Source organism: Drosophila ficusphila, unplaced genomic scaffold (assembly GCF_018152265.1).
Source record: "Drosophila ficusphila isolate 14025-0441.05 unplaced genomic scaffold, ASM1815226v1 contig_288, whole genome shotgun sequence".
Classification (NCBI taxonomy): Eukaryota; Metazoa; Arthropoda; class Insecta; order Diptera; family Drosophilidae; genus Drosophila; species Drosophila ficusphila.
In genome coordinates, this window is record NW_025064191.1 from 926,126 (window position 1) to 953,933 (window position 27,808).

A 27,808-nucleotide genomic window follows, 5' to 3' on the forward strand; every position below is an offset into this window, starting at 1 on the left:
GAGGGCGGGGAGTAAGTACTTGGCCACCCGTTCGGACGCAGCATTATTAGCCAAGTTTACAGACACATTTGTCAATTTTATGGTGCCAACAGGACGATGTATGACTTTCGAGCTTTTCGGGGCGAAACGATGCCGCATTGCAATTATTATGAATCATTTTCCGGACAGCTTCAGTGGAGAACTGTGGAAGGGGGCTGCAAGGGTCGGAAGATCTCATTTTGGAGTGGTGAAGAACTCGAGGAAGGAGAGGCTGAGTTAATTACCGTCAACGCATCGACGTAAACTTTTTTAATTCATTTGGCAACTTTTGGTTACATTTCATGTTTCTGGGCTGACATACTCTGCCATAGGATATTCCCATATGACTAACAAAAGTTCTTTAGGGAACATTTTATTTTAATATTGTATACACTCTAACCGTTGCTACAAGTTATTTCCCTATTAACTTTATTAAACTAATATATATCATTGTATGTATATAGAATACAGAGTATTTGATAAAGGGAATGCAAAAGCTCCTCTGTTGGAACACTTGGAACGTTGATCGATGACGGCAGCGGCTTGACCTCTCTGAGTGTGTTTGATTTTATTGGAAAAGTTTTCTTAGCGGCACCTCGAACCTACCACCTACTGCCCGCTTCTGATTTCGGCTTTCCACCGAACCGAGCCAGGGTGCAAATCATATTTTATGGCCGTCATTATTACCTAATTTTTATGCTCTGCCAAAGAAAAACTGCTGCTGCTCCCGCTGAGGAGGAAAACTTGGTCCTGTCCTCTTGGGAGAGGACCTTGTTGCACATTCCCCAGACCACGGAAATTTCCCTCGACTGCTTGGGCACTGATAAAAGTTTTTCTTCTTCCCATGTTCTTCTCCGCCCTCTGCTAAATTTTTACAGATTTTTCGGAATTTTAGTTTTGCATTTAAGCGAGCGTGGCAGACAAAATGCGATTGCTAATTTTTCATGGCGGATAATGAATGATATATTGGTGGCAACTACTGGGTCGGCATGCCGAAAGAACGGGGAGAGCAATTATTCAAACTATTTGTCAGCACAAAGTGCAGACAAAAGAAGGGAAAGTGGACAGAGTTTGGCGGTAATTAGCCAAAACTTAAAACTTGGCTTTCATAGAACCAAAAATAGGAAATTAAGTAGAGACTAATAATGAGAGATTGGATTTTAAATTTTTTTAAAAGTGACTTTCAGAACTAAATTACATTCTTTATAGCTCGTTCGAGTTTGACTGTATCATTCCTTAAAAGCAGTCATTTAACAGACATTACTTTCGCCACAGTAAACTCAATTTACCCAACTTATTACGACAACTTGATCGCCGCTCGCCCAAACGAAACATCAAAGTTATAACCCTGAAACAGAAACTGTCAAACGGTGGATCTGATAACTGATTTGTGCGATAAGACAGCTTTCAATTTGCTGCCTCGAGTAGGAAACTCGGTCCCTGGCGTCTCGGCCAAGGCCAAGGAACTCGGTGAGCACACATGTAGTCACAGACACATAAAGTAAATACATAATGTTGGGCAAACGACTAATATGCGATTATGGCAAATCAAATGCTCCTCCAAAATCAACACGCAGTGGGGAAGAAGGGCGAAGGGCGAAGGCTCTCAGCATTTTGCACATCTGTTCGAATCCCATTTTTTCGCTCTCTTTTTTTTCGGGCCAGACATGGTTGGGCGAAGAAAAAAGTAAGTACAAACCCAGATATAATAAAAGCAGGGGACAGCCCATGGCAAGGGGGCAGGGGTGGTGCTGTGTCTGCCCGTCTGCTTCTGTCGGGGTGAGGGACGAGGGGTGGGCCACGGGCAAAGGTTACTGACACAGCACGCACATTGACCTTGATCGCAGACAGCGGTGATTTCTAAGCAGGAACGACGGACGACGGACGACGGGGAAACCAGGAGCAGAGGCTAAGAGAAGGTCCGCCACACAGGACACGGGACAGACAGAATAAATTATTCGTAAATTTATTTATATTCCCAGCCTACCGCATTGTTACATCACGTAAGTGTTAAAGTCGGGGAAAATCAAGGGTGGAACGCACACAAAAAGTGCCGAAAAGACGGCTTAACCCATGAAAAACCAAGGTGTCAATTCGACACCTTAGTAACCTTATTTGTGCAAAAGAAAAAATATAAGTTTTAATTTAGAAATATTGATAGGAAAAAAAGCCAACATCTTCACAGCACGTAGGTACAATTCCATTGTTTGCAGCAGCCCTGAAATCTAGTCGTAACTTTCCGGATGGCAATTCAAAATATTCCAAACATCTAATTTGAAGAAAACAATCTGGAGCTGATATGAAATGAATTATGCGCATATCAGTGAGGTGGGCAACAGTCCAGTGCCACTGGGAGTTCAAAGTCATAACAGTGCTCTAAAATATTATCGCGATGCAGCGAAGAGCGAAAATCCAGAGTCACCGTCGCCAGTTGCCGATGGAAGGCAATCGCCCAACAGGAACATCGCATCGAAGGCAAGCGACTTGGACGCGGACCTTATCTTATCACCACCTGGCTTGGGCTTGGCTGAACATTGCAGAAGCAGAAGCGATCGGACCCGGGTGACAGCATCCGAAGATAAGCTCCGGCGAGGCTATTTTCAGCCGGACCTATGCGTCGACCTATGCTGATGGCGGGGAGTCTGCCGCTGATATGGTGCAATGCAAGCGGAGGAATCGGCCTATAAAAGACCCCGATTTCTGCAGTGAAGACAACAGACTTTAGGTGTTGGTCGTTGAGCGAACCAAAACCGGAGCAGTTGAGGAATCAGAGAACAGGAGCGACAGGAGCAACAGGACCAAGGATGAAGCTGACTCTAGTGGTGCTGGCCCTCGTGGGCTGCGTGGCCGCCTTCAGCGTGCCCACGCAGAAGGTGAAGATCGCGGACAAGACCTTCCTGGAGAGGCAGAAGTTCCTCTTCGAGATCGTCCACCGCATCGACGAGCCTCTGATGTTCGAGGAGTGGATCAAGATTGGCCAGAAGCTGATCACCGACAAGGCTCAGTACGAGGTGAGTGCATCAAATGCTTCGATCCCCGCCAAAAAGCAGAAACAGAAGCTTCAATGGAATGCTTTCTTTTCCTTCCCACTAGACTTTCGACTTCTACATGGAGAAATTCTGGGAGTCCTACAAGCTGGGAGCCCTGCTGCCCAAGGGAGAGTTCTTCGGCGCTCTGGTCAAGACCCACTACAAACAGGCCTACGGTCTGTTCAACTTCTTCTACTACGCCAAGGACTGGGAGACGTTCGTGAGCAACGTCGCCTGGGCCCGCATGCACGTGAACGAGGGCATGTTCGTCTACGCCCTGACCCTGGCCGTCATCCACAAGCCTGACTTCGAGGGCCTGATCCTGCCCCAGATCTACGAGATCTTCCCCCAGTACTTCTTCAACAGCAAGTTCGTGTACGAGGCCGAGAAGTTCGACTACGAGGTCTTCAGCAAGTTGATCATGTACGAGAAGGAGTACAAGGACATCCTGTACAAGGACTACAGCGAGATGAGCGGCAACTTCTACTTCTACACCAAGGACTGGAAGACCTGGCAGTGGTACAAGATGATGGGTCTGGACCAGCAGTGGTACGTCGAGGACAAGTACATCCTGCGCGAGAACTTCGACCAGTTCACCAACCAAGCCACCTACATCGAGGCGGTCAAGGGCCTGAAGAAGTTCTACATGCCCGTGGACTACACCCGCGACATCGCCTTCTTCAACGATGAGACCAAGATGACCTACTTCACCGAGGACCTCGGCTGGAACGCCTACTGGTACTACCTGAACATGGACTACGCCTTCTTCCTCAACGGCAAGGAGTTCGGCCTGGACAAGGACCGTCGTGGCGAGTTCTGGATCTACAACGTCCAGCAGATCCTGGCCCGCTACTACCAGGAGCGCCTGGCCAACGGCTTCGGCGAGATCCCCGAATTCTTCTGGTACAAGCAGATCGAGTACGGCTACGATCCCCAGCTGATCTACTACAACGGCATTGGCTACAGCTACCGCAAGAACTACTACGACTTCTACACCTACGGCAACTTCGAGATGTACAACCAGGTGCAGAACTTCTTCAGCCGCGTCTACAAGGTCATGGAGACCGGCTACTACAAGACTGCCGACGGCCAGGTGTTCGACCTCCGCAAGCCCCAGGGCATTGAGTTCGTGGCCAACTACCTGCAGGGCAACGCCGACACCTTCGACAAGTACTTCTTCAACTACTACTACATGCTGGCCCATATGTACTTCGCCGACGTGGATTACTCCGACATGGAGGTCTTCCCCAACATCTTCCTCAACTTCGAGACCATGCTGCGCGATCCGTTCTTCTACACCTTCTACAAGAAGTTCACCGACGTGTTCTACACCTTCAAGTACTACCTGAAGCCGTACACCCAGAAGGACCTCTTCTACGAGGGCATCACCATCAAGGACGTGACCGTCAGCAAGCTGGTGACCTACTACGACATCGTCGACTTCGACGTGACCAACCTGATGAACGACAAGATGACCTTCGTCGACGGCCAGTTCGTGTGGGACAAGACCCTGCTGGCCCGCCAGGCCCGCCTCAACCACAAGCCCTTCGAGTTCGACTTCACCATCGAGTCCGACAAGGCGCAGAAGGGCGTCGTCCGCGTCTTCCTGGGCCCCAAGTTCGACGAGTACGGCCGTGTGATCCCGCTGGACCACAACCGCAAGAACTTCGTGCAGATCGACAGCTTCGTCTACCCGTTCGTCGCCGGCAGCAACACGATCAAGCGCAGCTCGAAGGAGTTCAGCTGGACCGCCGAGGACAGGATCACCTACACCGAGCTCTACAAGTACCTCATGCTGGCCAGCGAGGGCAAGTACGACTTCCCCCTGGACATCGCCGAGCCCCACAACGCCTTCCCCGACCGCCTGGTCCTGCCCAAGGGCTGGGAGCAGGGCATGCCCATGCAGTTCTACTTCTTCGTCTCGCCCTTCGCCGAGGAGTACGAGCAGTTCTCCAACTTCGACTACACCTACTCCTCGGGAGTTGGCTCCGGCACCCGGTTCGTGGACTCCAAGCCCTTCGGCTATCCCTTCGACCGCCAGATCGATGAGTACGACTTCTTCGTGCCCAACGGCTTCTTCAAGGACGTCAAGATCTACTACGTGGACACCTTCGCCAAGTACTTCGAGCAGAAGTACGCCCAGTTCGGCACCTTCGACTACTCCATCGAGTACTAGGCAGCGCTCGATCTAGCTGTTAACACTCACCCTAACTTTACGAATTGCAATGCCGCAGGCACAAAAACCCATACCAAAAAAAAACGAACCCTGATTAAAAGTCAATAAAGAAAATTAAATAATTAAAAAGATCTTAGTGTTATGCTTAATTATGTGGAGGTGTAGGTTCTTCGTATCTGATTATCCGCATAAAATATTTGAAAGAAATTTAATTTCAGATCTATGATATTAGGAGCGTTGTATATGTGAGCAAGAAGTGTGGTACTAAAGACCTTAATCTCTTAAAAATGTCCTCTTGTAATAAGGTAACATAATATTTTCAGATCACCTGAAGCATAATTTTGTTTTGCGAACTGGACAAAGCAAAACCGCCTTGGGGCTCAACATGGGTTAAGGCTCGTCCGGACGAGTCTGAATCGAAATGAAACCGAAAACTGGACGCTGGAGTCCTTTTTTTTCGGTGGGCCCTCGGTTCTTCTTGTGTTTCGCTCGGTGGAAAGAAAGAAAAAGTGTAATAAAACGCTGAACGCTGGAGAGGAGCGGTGGAAGATGGCAGAAGGGCGAGGTCCTTGGGCAAGAAACGCCAAAGGTTCGTTAAACTTTCAACGCCAGCTAAGCCCGAAACGAGTCCTGAGTCCTGTCTTCCGTCTCCCGTTTCCCGTTTCCCGCCCCGCACTTGGTCCTCGTTCTTCCCCGTCGTCTGCGGCTGAGCCTCGTGGAGATGGGGGGAACGGGAGGATGGAAGACAGGCGCGCTCGTGCGTCGCTTCCTGGCCACGCACAAAATATCGACGCACTTTTGAAAAGTCCTTGGGTCCCGGGCCCGGGTCCTTCCCTCATTTGTATTTGGTGCGTCACTCCTGCCAGCTTGTGGGTATCGTCTGGCGGTGAGGCGCAGGAACAACGAAATGTAAAAAAAGAAACGTAAAATAAAACAAAACTGCCTGGAGCAGCAACCACCACCAACCAACATCAGCATCGAGTGAGTGGAGTGGAGTAGAGTGGATAGGAAAGGAGCGCACTGGAGTGGGCTGCTATGATATGGTGATGGTGGCAGCCCAGTCAAAGACCTAAAAAAAGAGCCCCAGACTGTGCCTCGCCCTTTGTCCGTGTGCGTGTGCGTGTGCTCCGCCCCTCCCCCTCCGCCTCCTCCCCTCTCGAGAGCTTGTCTAGAGCTCCTTGGACTTCCTGGTGCGTAAGGAGGGAGTCGCGCACTTCATTCAATTCAAATTACTTGAGCCTGTCTTGGCCCAGCTCCCGTTTTAATTGCCCGGCGGGCGGAGACACTGCTGGCCGGGTTGCTTAGCCCATAAATTATAAACATTTGCCTAAACTTCTCCCTCGTTTTGTTTGCTCTTTGCCAGGCCTCAGCGTATTTTAATTAAAATATAATTAAAAATAAATATCCGAGTTAAAGGCTATGTACGGACTGAAGTTCTTCGGGGGTTTTGAGTCCCTAAAAATACCCACTTGATCTACTTCTAGGCGGTTCGTAAAATTAGTCCGCTTTAAGACTGCTATCTGAGGCAGATGAATAATGAGTTTAAGACTTCTAAGATTTATTAAAATATTATAAAACCTTATCAAAGACGACTCACTACAAGTTTGAAATATCAAAGCCCGCAACTGCCATTTCATCATCCAGCAACCTTAAACAGAAGAACATGATTGCTTCTTTCTGGACTGCCACGCCTCGCAACTGTACACCACATGTGGCTTCTTCCGCCCCTGGACCCCTCCCCGCCACCTCTCCACCTCTCCTTGCATAACTCCCCGCCATTTTGCTGCGTTACTCTGCACGCATTTTGTGTTTTGTTTGCTGTCCACAAATTAGCAGTCGTCGACCCCAATATCAGTTTACGACCAGAGAATGGCAGAGCACAGAGCCAGAAGCTCGGGAAGCAGGGAGTGCGACTGAATCCGGGGAGTGAAGGGGAACCGGTCCGATTCCCGTTTTCCGTTTCATCCTCACCTTGCGGCTGTTTGGGCTGGCTGGCCAGACACCGAAGAACCGAAGACCCCAAGAGCCCAAGAACCCCAGAACCCACGAACCCCAGAAGGCAGTCCCTTCTCTCCCCGCCTTATTGCACGTAATGATGTTGCCACAGTTTAGAATCGTTCGCATATCGCTCACAATAAAAACAATCTCACACAAGCGCGGTCAAATAATCAGCATCAAAAGTGATGACTTACTGATCTGAAAATGTTTGCCCAGGACTTCGAGAACACCAATCATGAGCTTAATTCAGAGTTATCATGTTCATACTATACTTGCTCTAAGTTTTTGGTATGAACAGCCTACAAGATTAAACTTTAAGTATTATGACTACCTTTTGCTACTAATTTTCGGGAATAACCAACTGGTAGTACTAGCATTTCGACCGCTTTTGTGGGCCCACTGGGAGATGGGCCGTCCCCCTCTCATTCCCAGACGCTTCGGGTTTCGAGTCGAGAGTTTGTCTCTGCCTTCGGCTTCTGGCACTTGGCTATCCACATTCTGGCGCGTCTGTTGGCCTGTTCCTGTTGCCCTGTTCGTTGCCGTTCTGGTTTTTTTGCACTCGTGCCTCGGGTGCGGCCCCTTCTGCACCGACACACCCCTTCGACTACACCACCCCTGCCCGCCGTGGCCGCCAAGTGGCTCTCGCTCGTTCTGTTTTGCTAGCGCGGCTCACAACACAGCAGAGTTTTCCCGCCAAATGACTCGAACCGGGGGGAGCGAAAAGCAAAATAAACCAAACCAAACCCAGCCAAACCGAACCGAACTCAACTGAACCGAGCCGAGTGCAGCAGACAATACCACATGGCAAGTCCTAGGTCGGTTACACCGCCACCACCACTGGCAAATGGCTATGCTTATGGCACTGGCACTGGCACTACCGATACCGATGGCGATGGCGATTCCACCACCAGTCGCCGCAGCGAGGGGCAGGAGTTCGAAACCAGGGACCAGACAGATGCGGGCCGAGGACGAGGATGAGGATGAGGACGAGCAGGAGGACGAGGACGCGGAGGAGGTTGAGGTTGAGGTTGCGTTGAGGTAGCTCACTGCCTCATTGTTGTTTTGCCGTTTCGCCGTTTCAATATTGAAATCGACAAACGAAAATCATCAGCAAATTGAGTGCACTGCTCAAAACAGTTCAACGAGAGTTAAAGTGTCTGGTGGTATCATAATTGAGTTGTAACCATATACATTTTTACAAGGGTATAAAATGAATGAAACTGAGTACATAGACAAAGCTTTTAAAGTACTTGCCCAACACACAAGACTTGATTTATTCCTAAGTGATAGGTGATAGATGATCATATCATATGCTTGGATTTATGCTATCAAACGATCTCTCAGCTTGACTACAGATAATATCAGAATATGAATGTACATGTCAAAAGGTGATAAGGGAAATAGAAGTCCTATTTATTACTTTTTTGTAGCGATTTCATTATATTACTGTCTGGTGGGTCAGATATCCACTAAATTAAATTATAATTTGCACAATGGGTGTTATTTTTTCCTGTGCCTTCCCATCCGTTCCGTTCCGTCCGGGGTTTAACCCCGCACCCGACTCCGTTCCATTCCCACGTTCTCCGCTCCGTGTGAATGAACCCGGCCAAGGACAATGATCTACGGCGGCTCAGACTCACAATCAGACTATCGGGCTCTGAGCCCTGTGCTCAGGTCCACTTCGAGGACCACGCCTACCCAGCCAACATTTTCGCTTTTATTTTCGTGTGCGATTTATTTGGCCGAGGGTTGATTTTTTACGACTGCGGCAACGGGTAGCAGAAGAAGCAGCAGCAGAAGCAGAAGCAGCCGGCGTCATTGACATTGCAAATTTGACGAAGGCAGAGCGGGCGCAGAGCAAAACAGCAGACAAAACAAAACAAATCGTAAAATTTTCATCGCACTGCCACACCGCTCACCACCCCCAGCAGCAGCCGTCTGTCTCGCTCCCATTCCGCCCGAGCATCCAAAACTCTGGATGGATGGATGGTCGGATGGTTGGATGCTACAGACAGACGTCGACGGGGGCACCCAAAAACCACATGGACCCGAGTTAGCGGCAGACGAAAGTGAACAATTCAAGAATTTGCCGGGAGCTGCTCTTCACGGGAAATGGGTTTAGTGGGGGAGGAATTCTTATCGTGGTGCAGGATAAGCTCGAAAAATGATTTCTCTTTTAAATATAATGTTTGAAGTCATCACTATTTTAGTAGGAATTTTGACCAGCATCAGTGGATAAACAACCCACCTAAGTTCTCTGTGTAATTTTGGAGAGGCTGCGTTAAGCGTCAATGTCCTGCGGCTGCTGGCAGCTGGATGCGTTACGTTATTAAATATTTAGCGACAAGCCAGAGCCCCATAAAGCGCCCCATACCCTTCTGTTCGCCCATCGACCAGCCCTTTAACCGAACCATTTAAATGCAAACGTCTACCCCAAAAAGGCACAAACCGAAACTGAACGAAATAAAGCTGATCCCTGACTTTTGTTGTTGATTGAATCCGCTGTTTGTTGTTGTTGGTGGACCAGTTAGAGCCTCTCTTCCCTTTGGCCGTATCTTTAACCGAAAATTGCACCTGCCCTCGATGTGTAGTTTGCACCTGCCCCATCATGCCCCATCGCCATCGTCGCAGGCGGTGGAGTTAAAAGCATCGCCGATTGCCCCTGGATGGGGTTTGTTTATTTGTTTCCCTGTTGTTGAGGTTATTTATTTTGGCATGTGGATGATGGCCACGATGCCCGTAGCAGGGGCAGTTCAATGTCCTTTGTGGTCAACGGGATTAGTCGGGGTTCTGTCGGCGATAAAGGGCGAGAGCTCAATAGTTAGAGGTACAAACAAAAGGGGGAACAGACAAAATAAGAAGCAAATAACCATGTCGTTTAAGTTTCCTTATTTAAAAATCCTGTAAGTCACCCCACAATACAAGTGGAAATTCGTTTTAATCGAGCTCACTCGCCTCGAGCACCTTACTTCATTTCAATTTAAATGCAAAACTTTGAATTCCAAATGCTCAAGATGTTGTCTGAGGGTTAGTTGTAGTAGGGAAATCCAGCCTGGTTGGACAAAGGAGTCAGCAAATGTCGTGGTGCTCAAGATGAGCACTCGAGGAGCAACATATTGGCAAACATGTTTATTTACAGCCCAGAAAAGAACAAGGACCAGGGCTCTAGAAGGCGGAGCGCAACCCCCAAATTCGCCAACCATGGAAACCAGAATTCGAAGGGAGAAGCGGAGGGAGCCAGACGCATATTATCATTGTCAGGAGAGACAGAAAAAGAAGCAGACGACGTCGAACAATTCGAGCAATTTCACTTCAAAAATTTGCGACGTTTAGCGCGCGATTGCCACAAATCAAAGCGACATTACCCAGCCTGCTCCTCCAATCCTCCAATCCAATCCACGTCGCCCCCTTTCTCCTCAGCCAGCTATTTTAGATAAATAAAAAATTGCAAGAAATCCCAGAAGCAATGGAAGCAACATATGCCCGCCAAATCAGGAGCAGACAAAACAAACAAAGACCAAAGGACAGACAGTTGAACGAGGGGAGAGTGAGACAAAGACCAAGAAGGACCAAGACGAAGACGAAGACGGCGACGAAGACAAAGACGCAGACAAGTCGCAGCCGAAAATGCTTTAACTACCACGACAAAAAAGAGGCACAATCTTTTGCAAAGAAAGGAAAAGTTAACGGAGGCAGGGCGGCTGACAAGGGGAAGGCCAAAGCCTGGGCTTAGAGATGATACACGGACCGATAAACCATAGAAGTTTTTGGAATATCAAAGTACCTTTAACGAGGCGAACAGAGGTCATTCCACTGATATAAAAAGCTGAAGCCTAAAACTGTAAAATGCCAAGGTTCTAATGTGCAGATTTATTTGCTGTTCAATAAAGATCTTTTATTTCCTGCTAAAAACTTACTGGAGACGTTTGTATGTCTAAACCTTTACAACCGAAGCGCGTGTCACGAAGGTACGCACTCGGCTCAACTCGATTTGGAGGGAACCAGCAGTCTGATATCCTGGGAATCGAGGAGGAGCGGAGTAAACCACGTCTGCAGCTGTCGACAAACGGGACGAATGTCGATGGCTGCCTCACTTCTTCGGTGCGTAAACGTAGACATAGCAGACGACAGTATTCCACTTCCACTCCAAGTGATTTGGGGTGCGCAGTGGGGGAGCGGAGACTCTTTGCCAGACGACAGCCACGAAATGATTGCCCTTCTGCCCCTTCTGCACCACCATCACCACCATCTGCAAAAATTTACGCGTCTCTGAACTTTGACCCTCAGACGATGCTGTTGCTTTTGCTCTGCGACTATGACTGTGACCTCTGTGGCCCTCAACATTGCCGCCCACCTCGCACATTACATTTTATGGCGCCTGTTTTGTTGCTGGCTTTGTTTGGCACTTTTTTATGCGAAATTAATTTAGAAAACTTTTTCTCGGAACCGAAACATGCCCGTTCAAACTGGGAGCGATACGCAATTCACTTTTCTGGCGAACAGGGGAGTGCCACTCATGGGGTTAATATTTGCCTTTGAGGAAGGGTTCACAAAGGTTAAAGTTCACTTGCAGCGTGTATAAGGTTACAAAATAACACAGGACACTGACAACGGTAAGTGACATAACAATGTTAACCTTCAAAAGAGTCACTGTAAATGGCAGCTTTGTTTAAAAATGCAACTACAAATAACTCCTTTTAAGGTTGACTAACATACATTTTAAGCCGCTAGTGCACAAGGTATTACCGCAGAGTCGCAGAGTCCCCACATTCCATTGGTGATGCATCGAATCGACTGTACTTTTGGTGACGCAGAGAAAGAACTTTGAACTTGTTTGCTTCGCTCATTAACTCATCCGCATTGGATAGGGACTCTTTTTCATCGGTGGGTTAACAACCTTCTTAGTCATGCCTCCGCTGTGAGATCCACCAGCGAATGTCTGGAATTCCCCCATTCGACGATCAGGCACACCACAATTTCCCGCCTCTCCTCTGGAATACCCCACCCAGTCTGACCGCATCCTGATCGCAATAAAAAGGTGGCATCTGTTAGATATAAAACCATCAACACGAGACGCGATACTCCACCTCCTTCGGCGTCCTCTGCGCCTTCCATTGAAGCTTCATCTGACGGTGGTGCATCGAACTCTGATTCCGCGGATCCTCCTCTGTCTCCCTTCTTTTTGGCGTCTCTATCCCCGTCTCACTCGCTCTTCCAACGTTCTCCACTTGTATCGTAAAAGAACAACAATAATTACGCCCCAGCTAGATCAGGGTCCGCGAAGAATTCTTCTGCTTCTTCTTCACGTTCTTTTTTTGCACATGTTTTGGCGCGCGGCGAAAAGAGATGGCGCTAGGACAGTGGGACAGAGACGGGGCGACTGGGAACGTGGGAAGGCGCACAGGCGCATAAAAATCCCCAAGCCGCAGACAGTGCAAAAACAAAAAGCAAGCCACTGCAAGAAGGGTTGGGGAAACGGGGTTCGAAGAGCCAAGAGCAGAAGACCCTGAGTAGAGGTACAAAAACAGAACCAAATGGAAAATGGAATGGAATCGAATCGAAGCGCAGTTAAATGAAATTTACTCTCTGCGCCGTCTGTTTATGTGTGTTTGTTTTTGTGTCTGGGCAACAAACACTCACACATACGCAATTATGAACGGGGTGAATGGACCCAAGGTGACGTCGCGTCGCTGTCAACGTCGCAGTCGACGCCAATGCTTCTTCTTCCTCAGACCAATTCGCGCGCCAAAACATTCCCCATTTATACCCTTTCAAGATTTTGGTTGAATTTGATTTCTGTTCGATTACGCTGACTGCAAATTTTTATAAGGAAAGTAGAATAAAATATAATTTTTTAAAGAAGGGTCTTTCAAATTTATCAAAAAATTGCACCAGAAACGTACAACTCGGATCTCATCTGTGAGAGTACTACCAACTCCAGCCTTTCCCAATTTTGCGCGCCAAAAGCGTTCCCCTTGACTGTTTTGACGTTGACCAGACTACAGACCACACATACCATATTCAAGGGGAGTGCGAAAAAGAGAGCCCCAAAAAGCTACTTGGCCATGGATGATGCTTCACAATGGGCGTGGCACTTGGCGGAGAGTCGGGGAGCGAGAATCGAGAGTCAAGAGTCGAGGAACAGAACCGAAACAGAAACAGGAGCAGAGAAACCTTCCAGAGAAGTTTTGGTTTGGTTTTGGTTCAATTCAGTTCATTTCGCTTTGCTCCACTCTGCTGCCGTCCCGTTTTTGCCCACTTCGGGTATTTGTCTTTGGCTGTTTTGCTTTGATCCCCTTATTCTGTCTGGGGGCACATTCGTTTTGTTTTTGCGCTCATTGCCATTGCACTGCACTTCGCCCGCCATTCGCTCTTTTTTCCCCTTGCTCCCCCTTTGATGGTTCTTCCACCGTACTTCGTACACAGCAAAAACAAAACCGATTTAATGTTGTTTCAGGTCGATCTGAACCTTAGAGGTCGGTTATGACTTAATTTTAAAAAAAGTAAGGAAGAGCAGTGGAAAAAAAAAACTTGAATGGTAGTTGTAGAATTACAAACCCATCGATTTTATTATTTTCAGAGTGGAATTGAGAGTTCCTTAGATTAGCTTATTTACGGTGTACGAATACCCTGTGCCAAGCTCCATGTAATGGCCCATCGTTCTCGTCATTCCCAGTGTCGTTTGTTGGCTTTGTTTACAAGCATTTGATGGACCACTAACACCGCACTTTCTGAGCGAACTCATGGATACACAAGCGCACACAGATACCCACACACTCACACTCACAGGAACCCAGAATGCGCGGGATTTTCTTTCAGTTTTCCCTTTTCTGCCATGGTGCGAATTATGAGGGAGCCCCCGAGAGGAAGAGAGAAAAACAAATGGCGAGAAAATTGTAATTCTCTTCGCTGGCTGTCATTCACCCACCCTCCACCCCCTTTGGCCATTTCCATTACCATTGAGTTGGTTTCTTTATTTTTTTATTAGTTGTACTTTATTGAATTCGCCGATTGAATGAATTGCTCAATGAGCTGCCCGCCGAAGACGTGCGGATGATGAGCAGCAAATTGATGGGGGATTGCCACGCTTTTCCCTGCTATTTGCTGTTTTTCCCGAACCCCCACCTCCCCGCATATTTCCCCTTTTTCGAGTGCAAAGTGCCGTGGAAATGGGGCGTGAGTGGCGCCCAGAAAGACAAAGTGACAAAAGAAATGCCAAAATAATGGCATTTAGTTGGCGTAATAACGTGGCACTTGAGTTAGTTGGGACTAGCCTGGAGTACTGTTCCGATATAACACCGGATTTTAATATAACAGTTTCTATATATATACAAAATTTAGTGGTAAAATGAAACAATCTGGTCTTACAACGATATGGTCAACCAAAAATTTTATTTTGCACCGCAAAAAGACCCCACCAATAACCCCAAACCACACAGCTTCGCGTTACGTACAACAGCCATAACTTTCGGAATCGGAATCTGAGTCAAAGTCCGAGTAGCAGCAACACACTTCTGAGCAGGATGGCTGAAGTGCAGTGCGAAAGTAGCTCTCATCGGCTTCTGTAAGCTCCATTTCCAAGTCTCCATACCGCCTGGGGGATCCGAAGTTCTGCAGTTGAATGGTTCGATTGACCAGAACCCTGAGATGAAGCTCCTCCTGCTCCTGACAGCACCGGAGCTGCTTGTACTCCTGCTTGTCCTTGTAGGTCTTGCACTTCTTGCACATCAATCTGGTGGACATTGCCCTTAGATCCTTAATAACCTGGTTCTGGGCATCGATCTGCTCGACCACCTCCAGATACTCCTTGTACATTGCCCGCTCCTCTTCGTCTTCCCCCTCGCTTTCCCCGAGGAGCTCGAATAGGTCTTTCTCCTCTTCCTCAGACTCCTCTTCCCCTTCAGCCTCGTTCTCATCGTCGTTGTCCGCGCCTTCGACTTTGTCTTCTCCTTCGAGATCCTCGTCGACCTCTTGACCTTCATTTTGCTCATCGATCACCTCTGCAGGGGGTTCCTCTTCCTCCACATCCGCCATTTGATTGGGTTTAAAGGGTTATTGGGGCACTACTTGGGCTTTAAGGATATACAACTACATAGCCGAAAACTGATTTAAAAAAAAAAAAACAGTTTTGTCGGCTAACTCAAAGGCAATTAAAAAATTTTTGAAAACAGTTACCCTTAAGAATCTTAACCAAAGTAATTGGTTATCTTAAAATTGAAATTGAATGTATTGGTTCATACGTTCTTCATATTCTTTGCTCAACAAATGATTGTGCTCTTCTAAACTCCTTCGCTACCATCCATTCAATAAACCCTTCTACTATAGCAACCAGTATTTCAACCGCCAATAATGGCGTAGTTTTGAACATCCACACAACATCTTTTTATTTCTCTAGCACGCCATCTTTAGCCCTTAATGCACGCATTTCCGGTTCCCCTATCGCTCGCTCGTTTCAAATTTTTTTGTACTTCTGCCATCATGAATTTTATGTTTTATTGCAGCTGTTGCGCTGTCAACGCTCCTTCCCTCGCCCCCGCCCCCTCACCCTTCCCTTCCATCGCGCTGATTCACGCTTTTATTGGCACTGTGATTTCTGGTGGCTGAATCCGGCGGATTACGCTTCAAGGCGCACCACTCGTCCGCTCCTTCGCAGTCGCATTAATCATAAAAATGCTACGCTCCGACTACAGAATGCAGTTTAATTTGGCATGAAGTGCAGTTCGCGGCAGGGTCGCTTCCTCGTTCTATCGGCAGTTAAGCGGTTTATAACCGATAACAACCTGTAAGCCAGTAAAGCCAGGGCGCGCATTTGATGACTGGACCCAACGACACAAGTTGCGGCTTTTACGGCGTCATATTTTTATGGCTGCAACCATCGCGATGACATCAAACTGGTTCATGGAATCGCATAATAGATGGATAGATCTGTATGAAATGTTCGCAGAATGTGGCAACAAAGATGGCATTTTGTGAAGACAACTAACAATGTATTGCCAAGATATGCAAATGTGTAAAGTTGGCGAGCATTAAATCATCACCATATAGCAAACGATTCGATGTAAGTTAACTAAAAATTGCCTTTTCTGGGAACTAATAAGATCTCTCGTTTTTGGTATTTGAAGAATACCTTAAAGTATAGTTCCTTGCAATATCATTCCTGGTTTATTTTTGGCATAATTCCCGCAGCAATTTGCTCGCGCGCCCCTGAAAATGACAGTCGGATTAGCAGCCAGCACAGACACACACAGCAAACTCGCAAATTCCCGACCCTTGTTATCCTGCCCAAGGACGAAGTAGAGAGCAGTGAGCATCATTAGCCTCTGGGCTTCTCCGGCCTTATCACAGTTGAATGCTCTTCGATTTGCTCCAAGTCGGATTACGTATACGACACGTTAAACACGTTAAACGTTTAAAGACGGCGTCGCCCATTGTAAAACAAATAAAGGACACAATTTCATTACAAAGTTCAGAGCAAGCATAGGCCGCCTCTATCCCGACTCACACATCCTTTGATTTTTCCCTGGCCCTTTCTCCTTTTTCCAGGATCTCTTTCAGGCTGTGTGCAAGTTGCATGCAAGTTTTTTGCCGCTCCTACTTTTGTTTTCTTTTGTCTTGCTTTTTTCCTGTGCTATTGTTGCAACGAGGGGGGTCGTTTTTTGTTTATGCCTCTACTGCATAAAATGATTTCATTAAAAAAGTTGTAAAGTTTTTCATTTAATTTAACTGCAGCAAACAACATCTTTTGTGCAGCGTTTCTTCTTCTGCGTTTTCTTTGCCTTCTCCGCCTTTTCCGCCTTTTTCCACTGGCAACTATCTTTTCAGTTAGCATCTGCTGCCAGGATTCAGGATTCAGGCCCAGATTTAACCCGCCCGCAGCCCCCGGCAGGCCAAGGTTTTTTTGGATGGGTTTCAATTAAACTTTTCCATTCCGATTCATAGTAAATTGCTCAATCTGCCTATCCAAGTGCTTCCCAGCAGGTGCTGGTCAATACAAGCCGAAAGAGCATCCTGAATTGTGACATCTTTTAGGACCGAATCTGCGCTTTTTACTACTTGCCAAACCTTTGAAAGTTTATCTGTGATTTACCCAAAGGACTTATGCATTTACATTAAGATGTAAAGTAAAGTATATTTAAGATTTATAGAAACCAAGAAAATCTGTTTGTACAAGGTGATGGTAGGATGGCAAGATATTGGTGATTGATTTTTAACTTCCCTTATTTAACAAGACCCCACACCTCAAAAACCAAATTTAATGTACTTTATGCTCTTCCCAACTTGACACACATCTGATAATTTCCTCATCCAATTCTCATACATTTTCATGCCCCAACCTCTTGGGTATTTAATTTCTCGACTCCAGCGGAGCTTGACTTCCTTTTTTGTTATTCTTTTTAATCATCCAACATTCACAGAACATAATTCAATTAGGGCCATAATAGATGGTTCGTGTGGGGGTGTGAGGGCGTGAGGGCGTGCTGGGACCACCCCCTCCCCGGCCAGCCCCTCGTCATGTAGCACGACAACATGTCGTATTAGTAATATTTAAACACAAAAGCTCAGCAAATGTTGACATGCGTTGCCATTAGACGGACGAAGCGATGCATTCTGACACGCACAAGGGATGACGCCGTAGGCGGCGCTGGAAAAGCGGGAAAGTGGGCGGGGCAGACCTAAAAGGAAATTCAATTTTCGCACAAAGAAGGTTGGGAGGCAAAAAAAAAGAGAAAAAGACGAACGAACACCAATAATAACAACAATAATAAGCTGCTTAGGAGCTAGCGATGCGAAAGTGAAGAAATGCGTTGTAATTCCACATGATGAGCTGGGGGTTGGCCCCACCCCCGGGGGAGGGGTTGTTCGTAGGAGGGGTGGCATTAAGCCACTGTGTAGCTTGCATGTCAAGGAATGCGGTTGCATGTGCCACGAGCAAGACCTCTCTACTTCAAAGCGACACTCCACCGCCCAAAAACCCCACTCACACTGCGGCACACTCACAAAAAGATCTTCAACTTATTCCATTGAATCGAAATAAATCAAATATAACGTATCGAACAGTCACACAACTGAGTTTTCATGTTTCAGCTCCTTTTACATTCATGCCATTGTACACCAGTCTTAAGCAAAAATAGTTTTTTTCAGTATTCATTGGTTCTGAAACAGGGAATGAACATTTTTAAAATGATTTTATCACAGTCAACAGATAAATTTAAAAAAATTAGAAACATATTTTTTCATGTGCAAAGGAGTGGGTGTGTGTCCATGTGTGTTGTGTATATCTTTCTATGAAATGTGTCATGTTGACAGCGTGGAAATGTCACTCATGCGGCATCGTAATGAGTTTTGCCAACGTCAGCGACGCTGCAACAAATTCAGCGACAACAACCAGAGTCCCCCAGCAAGTTGTTACTTTGGGGCCAAAGAAAGGAGCGGGAGAAATTCCTCAGCTACATTGTTTGCCCAAAAGCAAGAGGAAATCATTGGAATATTGAAAAACTTTCCTTTGTCAGGGCGTTGGATCAACAACCCTAATTCAACTGATTGTAACAATGTGAAATGCTGGAGTCTTTAATATGACTGGAGTGTCAATTCCATAATATGCTTGCAATATAGGTAAATTTTAAATCTTGGATTTATAACTTATATTTTTTGTGTTTCTTGTGCCTTTCTGTTTCAATTCTATGTATTACAAAAGCTTACAAAGATAATACACTTTTTTTCCTTGGCAAGGCTGGCATCAACTCAAAACTCTATGATAAAAAGGGGAGGAAGGGGTCGTTGAAGATAACATTTGTAAGAGACAAAAGCCAAAAACCCTACCAGAGAATAAGAAGGGACTGAATTTGCTGTCGGCCATCAAAATCTGTTTGGCAAGAGTGAGAAGATGGGCTCTTTTCCCATTGCCCACCTAAACAATGAGCCTAACCAACCTCACCGCCCACACATATAGTATATATAGTATCAGTACGTAGAACGTAATCGTAGACGTAGACGTAAACGTAGACCGGAACCGAGAGGAAAGTAGAGAAAAGCAGAGAAAGCAGAGCAACCATCGTAGAATTTCCATTGTAGTAGAATTTCACAATAATTGCAATGCAGTTGCACCAGAGCACACACACAGAAGTACACAGAAATATATATATCTATACATAGTATATATATATAGTATAGTTGTAGTATGCTCTATATACTTTTGCCTCTTTCGGTCAGAGCGAAACAGAGATATGGAGAGAGTGGGAAGCGAGAGTGAAAGAGAATGTAGCGAGGAAAATATCGATCGATTTTTAAATGAATTTAGGTCACACCGACCCCAGTAACCCAGTACCCCAGTCCCAACCCTTCAGCCACTCAACCCCTTCCCCGCCCCTTCCCTGGGGCAACTGCAGTCGCCCCGGGAGGCGGGGAGTGCGGAGCGAACGGGGTTTGCATCTCGTAGATACGTAGATACAACCGAAATGAAAATGTCAGCTGCCTTCTGCTCACGTAACTTATTTTAATTCAAATCAAATGGGGAAAATAGATTGAAATGAAGGCGGTCCCCGCATCTTACTATATATTTCCCTTATTTTTTGGGAAATGTCTGGGGAGTCGCCCGAGGGGAAGAAGCAGAGATAGTCGGAGGACAAGTGGAGGCAGCAATCCCCACACGCACTCGCCTTTTGCCATGGCCTTGGCTTGGCGAAAGGAGGCAGCAATGGTGCATTCAAATTGCACACAGCGAGTATTTATATGTACTTACGTAGATTATATTAGATTTAAGATTTTTCTTTAGTGATTAATGCAAAGCCAAGTGGACTAATGCACAAATCATTGGAATGACTAATGAGGAGCAATCCAAAAAAGAAGTTCTCTAACTAACTAACTAGCATTGCTTTTCTCGAAGTGCAGCCCAGCACCCGTGGATTGCCGCTCCGCCCCCCTCGATTGCCCATGCCAGACACGCGCCATCAACATGTGCATTTTACGAGCCAAAAAGAAAGATGACAGGGGCAGCAGGAGACCGGAGCGGAGAACGGGGGCGAACCATTGTTGATGTCTTGGGAAAACCTGATGTATGTAGCTACCCCCGCTGAATGATGATTCCACCCAGACCCAAGCCGGCGTTGCAACTAATTTTACGTTTTTATGACACTCCCGCTACGTGATGCGACGAGGCATGGGAACATGGGTTAAATCATAGACAGTCGCCGCGACTGAATTCAATCACGTGTGGCCAATAAAAAATTGAATACGAATACGGGATCAGCACAAAGTCGGGCTTAGTTTTTGTTACTTTGAAACGTACTCAGGTTAAGTAAGTGAAAAAGTTGAAGTGACGGCGACTTGGGAGTGGGAGTGGGAAAACACAGAGAAGTCGCTGATTTTGTTCTTCAGACCCGAAAACCAGTTACCGCCATATCCTTCGAACTTTGATCCCTCCTCCTGTGGTTTCCAGTCCCTTTATTTGTCGTCAAAGAACACGCCTTCCCCTGGCTATTTAGGGCCACTAAAATCCTGGAAAGGTTATGGGAAGACTGGCACCTGTTTGGGCATTAAGCAATTCCGTATCCTATAACTTTTTAATTAAGAATGTTCTTATTGATTTTCTGACAGAAAGAGACTATCCATCAGGTCCGCATCCAGCTGTCATCGCATTCCCATCCCATCCCAACCCATTCGATTCTCGTTCTAATTATGCAATATCCTCGAGGAACCCGTAAACTGCACCTGTCACGCCTTGAGGCGCCTCCTCCGCTGCAGTTGCAAACTGGGTTAACGATAAATTACAAATGGTGTCAGGTCCTAGTTAGGACCTTGCCACGCCCCCCACCACCCTGCCAGCCCGCCGCCCCTCTGACACATCGGAGGCCAGTTGGGTGCAAGTGCCCCGCCGTGCTCCAGTTTCGCTCGTCACTCGGCGCTCGGCGCTCGACGTTCGGTGCTCTTGGCCAGGCCATGATCTACTACCACCATTGCAGCTGCCACTGCTGCTCGACTTGGCCTCCCTTCCAAGCTGTCTCAAGCTCAGCGGTCCAAAAACAAAACGAATTCGTTTTGAGGAAGATTGATGTAGGTCAAGAAATACACTTTAAAATTTCATTAGTTAAATACTTGTTTTCGATAGTCCATACGTTATTCCTATTGTGCCGAAAAAAGTAGCTAGCTTAAGTAAGGGTTTCTTTTATTTTGAATTAATCGAGGGACTCCATTCAGACAGGGTAATCCTGCGCTTACAAGAGTAACTACGTTGTACGTTGCAAGTTGCGAACGTGCCTACGAACCAGTTGCACCTCTCGGCCCCGTCCCCTCGTCTCTTCTCTTCTCGAGAGCATTCGGCTGGGGCAAGCCCAACTATAACTAACCTCCAACGCCCGGCCAGACCAAACAGACCGCCCTGACGCCCTACTTTCCGATAGCTGGGCTGGCAAGGTTCGGCCTTGATGTTCAGCAGTGACCCGCTTTTGTCTCTGGCGCTCTCTGTTTTGTTTTTCCACAAAACTCTCCGTCGCTTAGGAAAAATTTCGAGGGCATTAGTTCGCAAGGAAGTCATTAGTCCTCTTTTAAACAACTTGTTAAACACCGCCTCACAGAAATCCAAAAATCCAGGTCAAACCGCATCTCTCGAAGTATGACAAAACTGAAACAAATCGAAATTGATTTCAATTTGCGGTGCACTACGATTTGATTTTCCCGTGTGTTTAATTTGTGGTTAGCTCGGGGTTAGGGTGAAATGCCATTTCGAGTGGAACAAAGAAACCGCCGGGCTAATCCTTCCATTCAGTGAATCAGTCCCCACAGTTGCTGATTCATTGGGGCAACAAAAGCGAAACTTCCAGCAAGAATAATACAATTAATATCAACTCTCGCCGCAGACGAACTTCGCTGTCCGGGAACCAACTTCTCCGCAGTTCTTGGTAATTCTTCTCTGGATTCATTGAGTTTGTTACACTGGTGGTCACATTGCCAAACAATGATGACTCCTCTCATTGATCTACCGATGGGTTTTTGGATTGTGACAATGTTGACAAATCGTTTGGGGTAGAATTATATGTAGAATTTGATAAGGACAAAGCTTTTAACACCATTTAGAAAGCCGTCAAAAACATTTCCCAATCTGAAGAAATACCAACAGATCCCAATATTTCCTTGAATCTTAATTCGCTTCAAAATTGAAAGACCCAGCTAAGTAAATGTATTCTCAGAACTTCCTTTCGTTCAGTTGATACTTGATCTGCGTTACCTACAAAGAAATATTTGCCTAGCGTTTTTATGCATTTTAAGTCCAACTTCTTTCCACACAATTACATCAGTTTCAACCCCCTCTGCCCTTTTGTCCAGTAAATCACATGTTTGATTATCTCATTTCTTGGCCATCTTACTGAGCAGCCCTTACCCCGCTGGCAGTAATGTCCTCGTCTACAGGGGATGCATTTTGGCATTGACTGTCTGACGACAGCCCACAGTGCGTATGAGTAATATCCAAAGAGAGCAGCGCAGTAACAAAGTTCAAGGGATTGTCTCGCTGGGCGAAATGGGGTTGGATGGGGCAGCAGATTGGAGCTGTCATGAAGTAAATGCAACGTCGCCAAACAGCAACGCCAACGCCATCGACCATTTACCATCTTCATCATCATTCGCATCATGATCTTCATCGTTGCATGTGTTATTCTCTTGCTTTTTTGGGGATGCGTCATTTGTCCACCCTGTAATTTTGCATAAGGCTATAAATATCTAAGAATCCTAGATTTCTTATTTTATATTTCCCATCGTAATGTCCAAGCCCTGTCGTTTTCAAAAACGGAAACAACTTACAGATCTATATATTCTGGAAAACAGAAGAGGATGCCTATAAAGTCGATAGCTTTTCCCAGCTGATTGCTCACTTTCTTTGTTCTTTAAGAAAACCCAGTCATAGCAAGGGACTGTACAAAAGGGGGATCGGCGGAAACGCAAAGTAAATAGTAACATGTGCATTACTTGGCATTCAGCTTGGGCCAGAGCACTCTTCACCCCAAAGCACCCATCCATCCCGCTTCTTCTCCATCTGTTCCACATTTAACGAGAATAATTGCAGCGACATTTTGGCGCTACTGCACTTACCCCGGCGGTAGAAGTCAGCCAGTAACATTTCCCCACTTCGCTGCCGATGTGGCATGGGCAGAGTCTTTGAATGTCTTTGATGAAATATTGAAATTGTTGGAGGCTGATGTCGGGTTACTCAGCTGGTCGGAATACTCGTACTTTGGGGTCCGGCCAACATCGAATCTCAACTGGATGGCGATTGCAAGGGGTCTGTCACGTGGTGTCCGCTGGAGGGCCCGAACTTTTAGCCCGGATTGTTGTGCTTGTTTCGGCGTCAAGTGGATCGTTATAAATTGCTCAACTTTAGGAGAGCAAAGAAAATGCATTTTTAGTGTAAATAAATAATGACTCAAAACTAGCAGCGGATTCAGCTTGACCAAGCGGACCGTAAAGGATTCTCAGTGGCCAGTCCCGTCTGGGCTTGTCCTCTGGCTCTGCATTAACTTGTGATATATTGGCATTGACATCTTAACAGAAATTGGGCTTGAAATGCTGCCAATGGTCAAGAGAACGACACTACCACTCCTGACGTCAGCTAAAACGGAAAACTGGACCTGGGGTAGTTTAAACAATGTTGTAAAGAATTTTTGTTTCAGAAAAACCTCGCAAAATTGTCTTGAGACATTTTACTTTAAATTCCAATGATTCAGCCAGTTAAAGTGATTTAAACTAACTTAAAAAAGATTAAGTGTGTCCCCGAAATACTTTAAAGGCCGCTGAACTTAAGTCGATGATTAGTTTGATGATTATTTAAATTTGCGAATGCTGGGAAATCCCTGAAATTTAATAAAGTGGATTTACCCGCTATGTTTCATAAACGATTTTTAAGCTAATCAGTAACACAGAAAATTAGATGATAAAGCCGTTTTTTAAGGGGAGTTTCCCCATAACTAGATTGCTATGAAATGTTGATGTGGCCTGCTGTGGTTTTCACCCGTCAGCCACATTTTGAAGTTGGCAAATAGCCGTTATCTTCAAGTAAAATCGCTTTGAGGTTATTTTTCGTGGTTGACTCTTTCATCATTTCCCTGCCAGTTTTTTATTTAGTTTTATGTACACATTTATTGCCGCTCGTGTTGTTGTTTTTCCTCAGCATTACGGAACTGTTTCGGTTTCTGTTTTGGTTTGAATTGCAACGTTGCAAGCAAATGCTTTTGTCTTCTTCTTTGGGTCCAGTTCTTATTGTTGTTGGATGCATGGAGAGAAAACTCGCATTCTTATTTACGAAAGTAATTCGGTCAACGCAAAGTATAGGTTTACCTTAAATACACACCTTGTACGACATTCTGAATTGTAGATTGATCTTTTTTTCAGATAAGAGATTTGTTTTCAAAAAATTATTTTTAAACTTTTTTATTTAATAATATCTTGAGCGTATCTTATAATTCGCTCTTTGTGCGGTGTTTTCTCGGTGCTATTGTTGGTGTTGCCGTTTCTTGTTTCCATTTTTCATGCAGCCAACGCTCTCTCAACGTCGTCGTTTCATTTTTGCCTTTTTGGCGAATGCTGTTTTTTATTTATTTACTGTTTTTATTGTTATTTTGCTGTGCAACAACGCCAGAGTCCAAAGTCCATAAAGCATCACGTTGTCGGTGTTGGTGGTGTTGGTGTTGTGGTGGTGGTGCTTCTTCGTTGCCGCTCTGCTTTTGTTGTTTTGGCTTGAATTTTTTACTGAAAGTGGCAGAGCCACAAGCCAAGGTGAAGCTCCTCTTTTCCCCCGATAAAGTCGAGAGGGTAATGGTGCGGTTGGTGGGGGGTTTGCACACAAGACAAACGCCGCAAAACGTGCAAGAATAACAGCAGCGAGCAGCAACAACAGCAGCAACAACAGCAGCAGCAACAGCAACAACTACAGCAGCAGCAATAATAATACGTAAAAACAAAAATAAAATACGAAAAATGAGTTAAGAGAAACGGACGTTCATATAGCCAAAGCACTTGAGCTCTGAAAGTATTATTGGTGTTGTTGTCTTTTATCGCCTCTTTTTCCTCTGAAAGTTTTGAGCTTCTGAAACTTTTTCACATGTGCAAATTTCCCATTCCAATTTAAGCGGTCTTTCTTTTCGAAATAAAAATCCGTTGCAGCCAGGGTAGCAGCTGAGAGCGATTGTTTTAACTTAATCTTTCCGAGCTTTAACTGAAATACTTGTAAAGCTTCTAATATTATTTCCTTTGATATTGAACAAATCCTAAAAAGAACGGAAGTCTCTGAGCTAAATTGCAACAGTGTCGCTTAAAGGAACATGTCAATTTTAAACCAAAATTCTTCACCGTGATCTTTAAAAGGAAAGACCACTCTTGAATTTTCGACCCCAGCTTCCCATCCCTGAAACTTGAGACTGTTATGCCCCTCGGCGTTTTGAATTAATTGTTTTTAGCATTTTCCTGTTCCCAGCAGCACCTTCGCGTCCCTCGTGCCAAAGACAATAAGGCCATCAGAGGCGAGTGAGTCAGAAACAAGTGGGTTCTGACTGGAACTTAGGGCCCTCTTCGGCGTTTCCCCGGAGGTTCGTTTGCGTTGAACAAGTGCTGAACTGACCCTCGCATTCCGCCTTGACCAATGCCAACGGATTTTTATTTGCACATGCAAATCACGAATACACGAAAATATTTCCAGATAATTTATTATTTAGTTTATAGCCTTGGCTGCGAGAGATCGTATCTGCTGGAATGAGCACAGTAAAATGCGAATTGTTTTGCAATCGTGTGGAAATGAGGGAGCGGGGAAAGTCCTCAATCATTTCCCCAATTAACTCTGTTTGTGTTTAAAGTAAAATTAAGGCTGCAAAGTGACTCGGCTCAGCTCAGTTAATTGATGAAAGTATTTCTTATGACACCCACCATTTCACTTAACCTGTGTGCCGACGAACTCCCAGATTTCTACAATAATTTTGATTAATCAATGTTCTGGGGCGAGAAACCATTCCGAGGGGCTTTAACGCCAAACCAGAGTCTTCATCCGTCTGTGTTTTGGTCATGTGCTTCTTGAGCGGCGTGGGAGGAAGCATTTCCCTTTCATGCTTAATTAAGTTGGTCACTTGGCTCAGGCGCTGACTTTGAGTGGGTGGCGGAAGGCACAGAGACAAAGGAGGAGCCAATGCCACGACAATCGTACGGCTGTACAACAGTTGTCTTGGCTCTGTCTCGATGATAATGATAGTACCAAAGGCTCATCATGATGAAGTTGCCATGAGCTGGGACTGTAAGCCTTTGCAATTGGATTTCGATCAATAAATGTTTACTTAAATTAAATATTTACTTACTTAAGAGCAAATATACTACTCTACTAACATAAAGCTCAATGTTTGGTAAATTATGCAGATCAAAGAATGCGATGGTTCTTGCTTTGCAGCAAAATCCACAATTGCGGAAAAACAGAGTGGCGAGGAAGTGGATTTCTGCCTTTGAACGTGACGGAAATTGAATTTCCGCTTCTTGGCGATGACACTTTTGGCTCGCCAACGTGTTCGTCATTGTTTTTTGCCCATCGAAAGGGAGAAGGCGAGTGGCGCATGCGCAACGATGAATTGTGCCTTCGTGGCTGACTGTTTTGTATCTGGGAGCGAATGTGTGTGGGGGCCCAATACCAACAATACCAATTGCAATTCAAGTCAGGCAGGGAGTGGAAATAAGTTGTAATTAGAAGCTACCTACAAACAGTTCCGGTTCTGGGGCCTTGCTAATTATAGTTGCTTTCGGATTGGGCGAACAAAAAATAAAGAGTGAGTAAAAGCAAAGTGCTTGTGGAAACTCTAAAAATTTGATCTCGAGTGGGTTGTTGAGATCACTTACAAAAACAATAAACTTTTGATATTCAATGCGACATATATTGTTCAATATATATTTTTACACACTAAGCAAGTAGTTCGTTTTGAAGATGTTATTGGTTATTATAAGCTTAGTGGTACGTTTCAATTATATTTGGTTCTATTGCATTTTCCAAGTTTCTAGTTCTATTAAACCTTAATTAGTTTCAACGGGCAAAAGGGTTATTTTTATTGAGTTGTTTGCCTGTTACGAGATTGTGTTTTCACCAGCCTTATGGATGGATAATTTTCTAATTGCCTTGTTGTGCCTAGGCTCACAGCCCTCCTTTTCTGAACTTCCCACTCCGCAGATTGGGGTGCCTCCCGCCGAGTGGAAAGTTATGTGGGTGGACGGGGATGCGGACGGGGAAAATGGAAATGGAAAATGACTGGGAGGAAAATGGGTTGACGGTCGATTGGTCTTTGTTGGATGTTGGTCGCGTTGGTGGCTGCAATTTCCTGGCACCTTTTCCTCCCTTCCCGCCGAGTCAACCGTACACCGTGCACCACCGCATGCTAATGTTATAAACTTTGCAATTATTGCATTTACTCTCATTTACCACTGAGTTTGTGTTTGTTGTTGCTGTTGTTGTTGTTGTTGCTGCTGCTCGTTATTGCCGGCGCACACGGGCCACTTAAAATCCGAGGAAAAAACATAAAATCTGAGTGGAGCGGGACGGGACGGGACGGCTCCCCCGAAGTGGGAGGGCGAGGCACAA

The 27,808-nt window shown here is 45.8% G+C and overlaps 2 protein-coding genes and 1 long non-coding RNA gene across 3 annotated transcripts in view; 1 reads left to right on the forward strand and 2 right to left on the reverse strand.

The window, feature by feature from the left end:
* The window catches only part of LOC108099002, a 259,141-nt gene that overhangs the window by 173,006 nt on the left and 58,327 nt on the right, over positions 1-27,808 (reverse strand). The window lies entirely within an intron of this gene.
* Positions 2,746-5,352, forward strand: LOC108098989 (larval serum protein 1 gamma chain). Its single transcript, XM_017202212.1, has 2 exons — positions 2,746-3,029; positions 3,112-5,352. Exons 1-2 carry the CDS (start codon positions 2,823-2,825, stop codon positions 5,221-5,223), a joined length of 2,319 nt encoding a protein of 772 aa, XP_017057701.1. The 5' UTR covers positions 2,746-2,822; the 3' UTR covers positions 5,224-5,352.
* LOC108098995 (pescadillo homolog) lies at positions 14,586-15,357 on the reverse strand. The gene has a single exon (XM_017202227.2). The coding sequence runs from the start codon at positions 15,253-15,255 to the stop codon at positions 14,668-14,670; it is 588 nt and encodes a 195-aa protein (XP_017057716.1). The 5' UTR covers positions 15,256-15,357; the 3' UTR covers positions 14,586-14,667.

Bases quoted from the DNA above. Each gene is read 5' to 3' on its own strand.
- LOC108098995 (XM_017202227.2), bottom strand. From the start codon at position 15,255: ATGGCGGATGTGGAGGAAGAGGAACCCCCTGCAGAGGTGATCGATGAG.
- LOC108098989 (XM_017202212.1), top strand. From the start codon at position 2,823: ATGAAGCTGACTCTAGTGGTGCTGGCCCTCGTGGGCTGCGTGGCCGCC. The intron at 3,030-3,111 runs GTGAGTGCATCA...CCTTCCCACTAG, and splicing joins CCGACAAGGCTCAGTACGAG to ACTTTCGACTTCTACATGGA.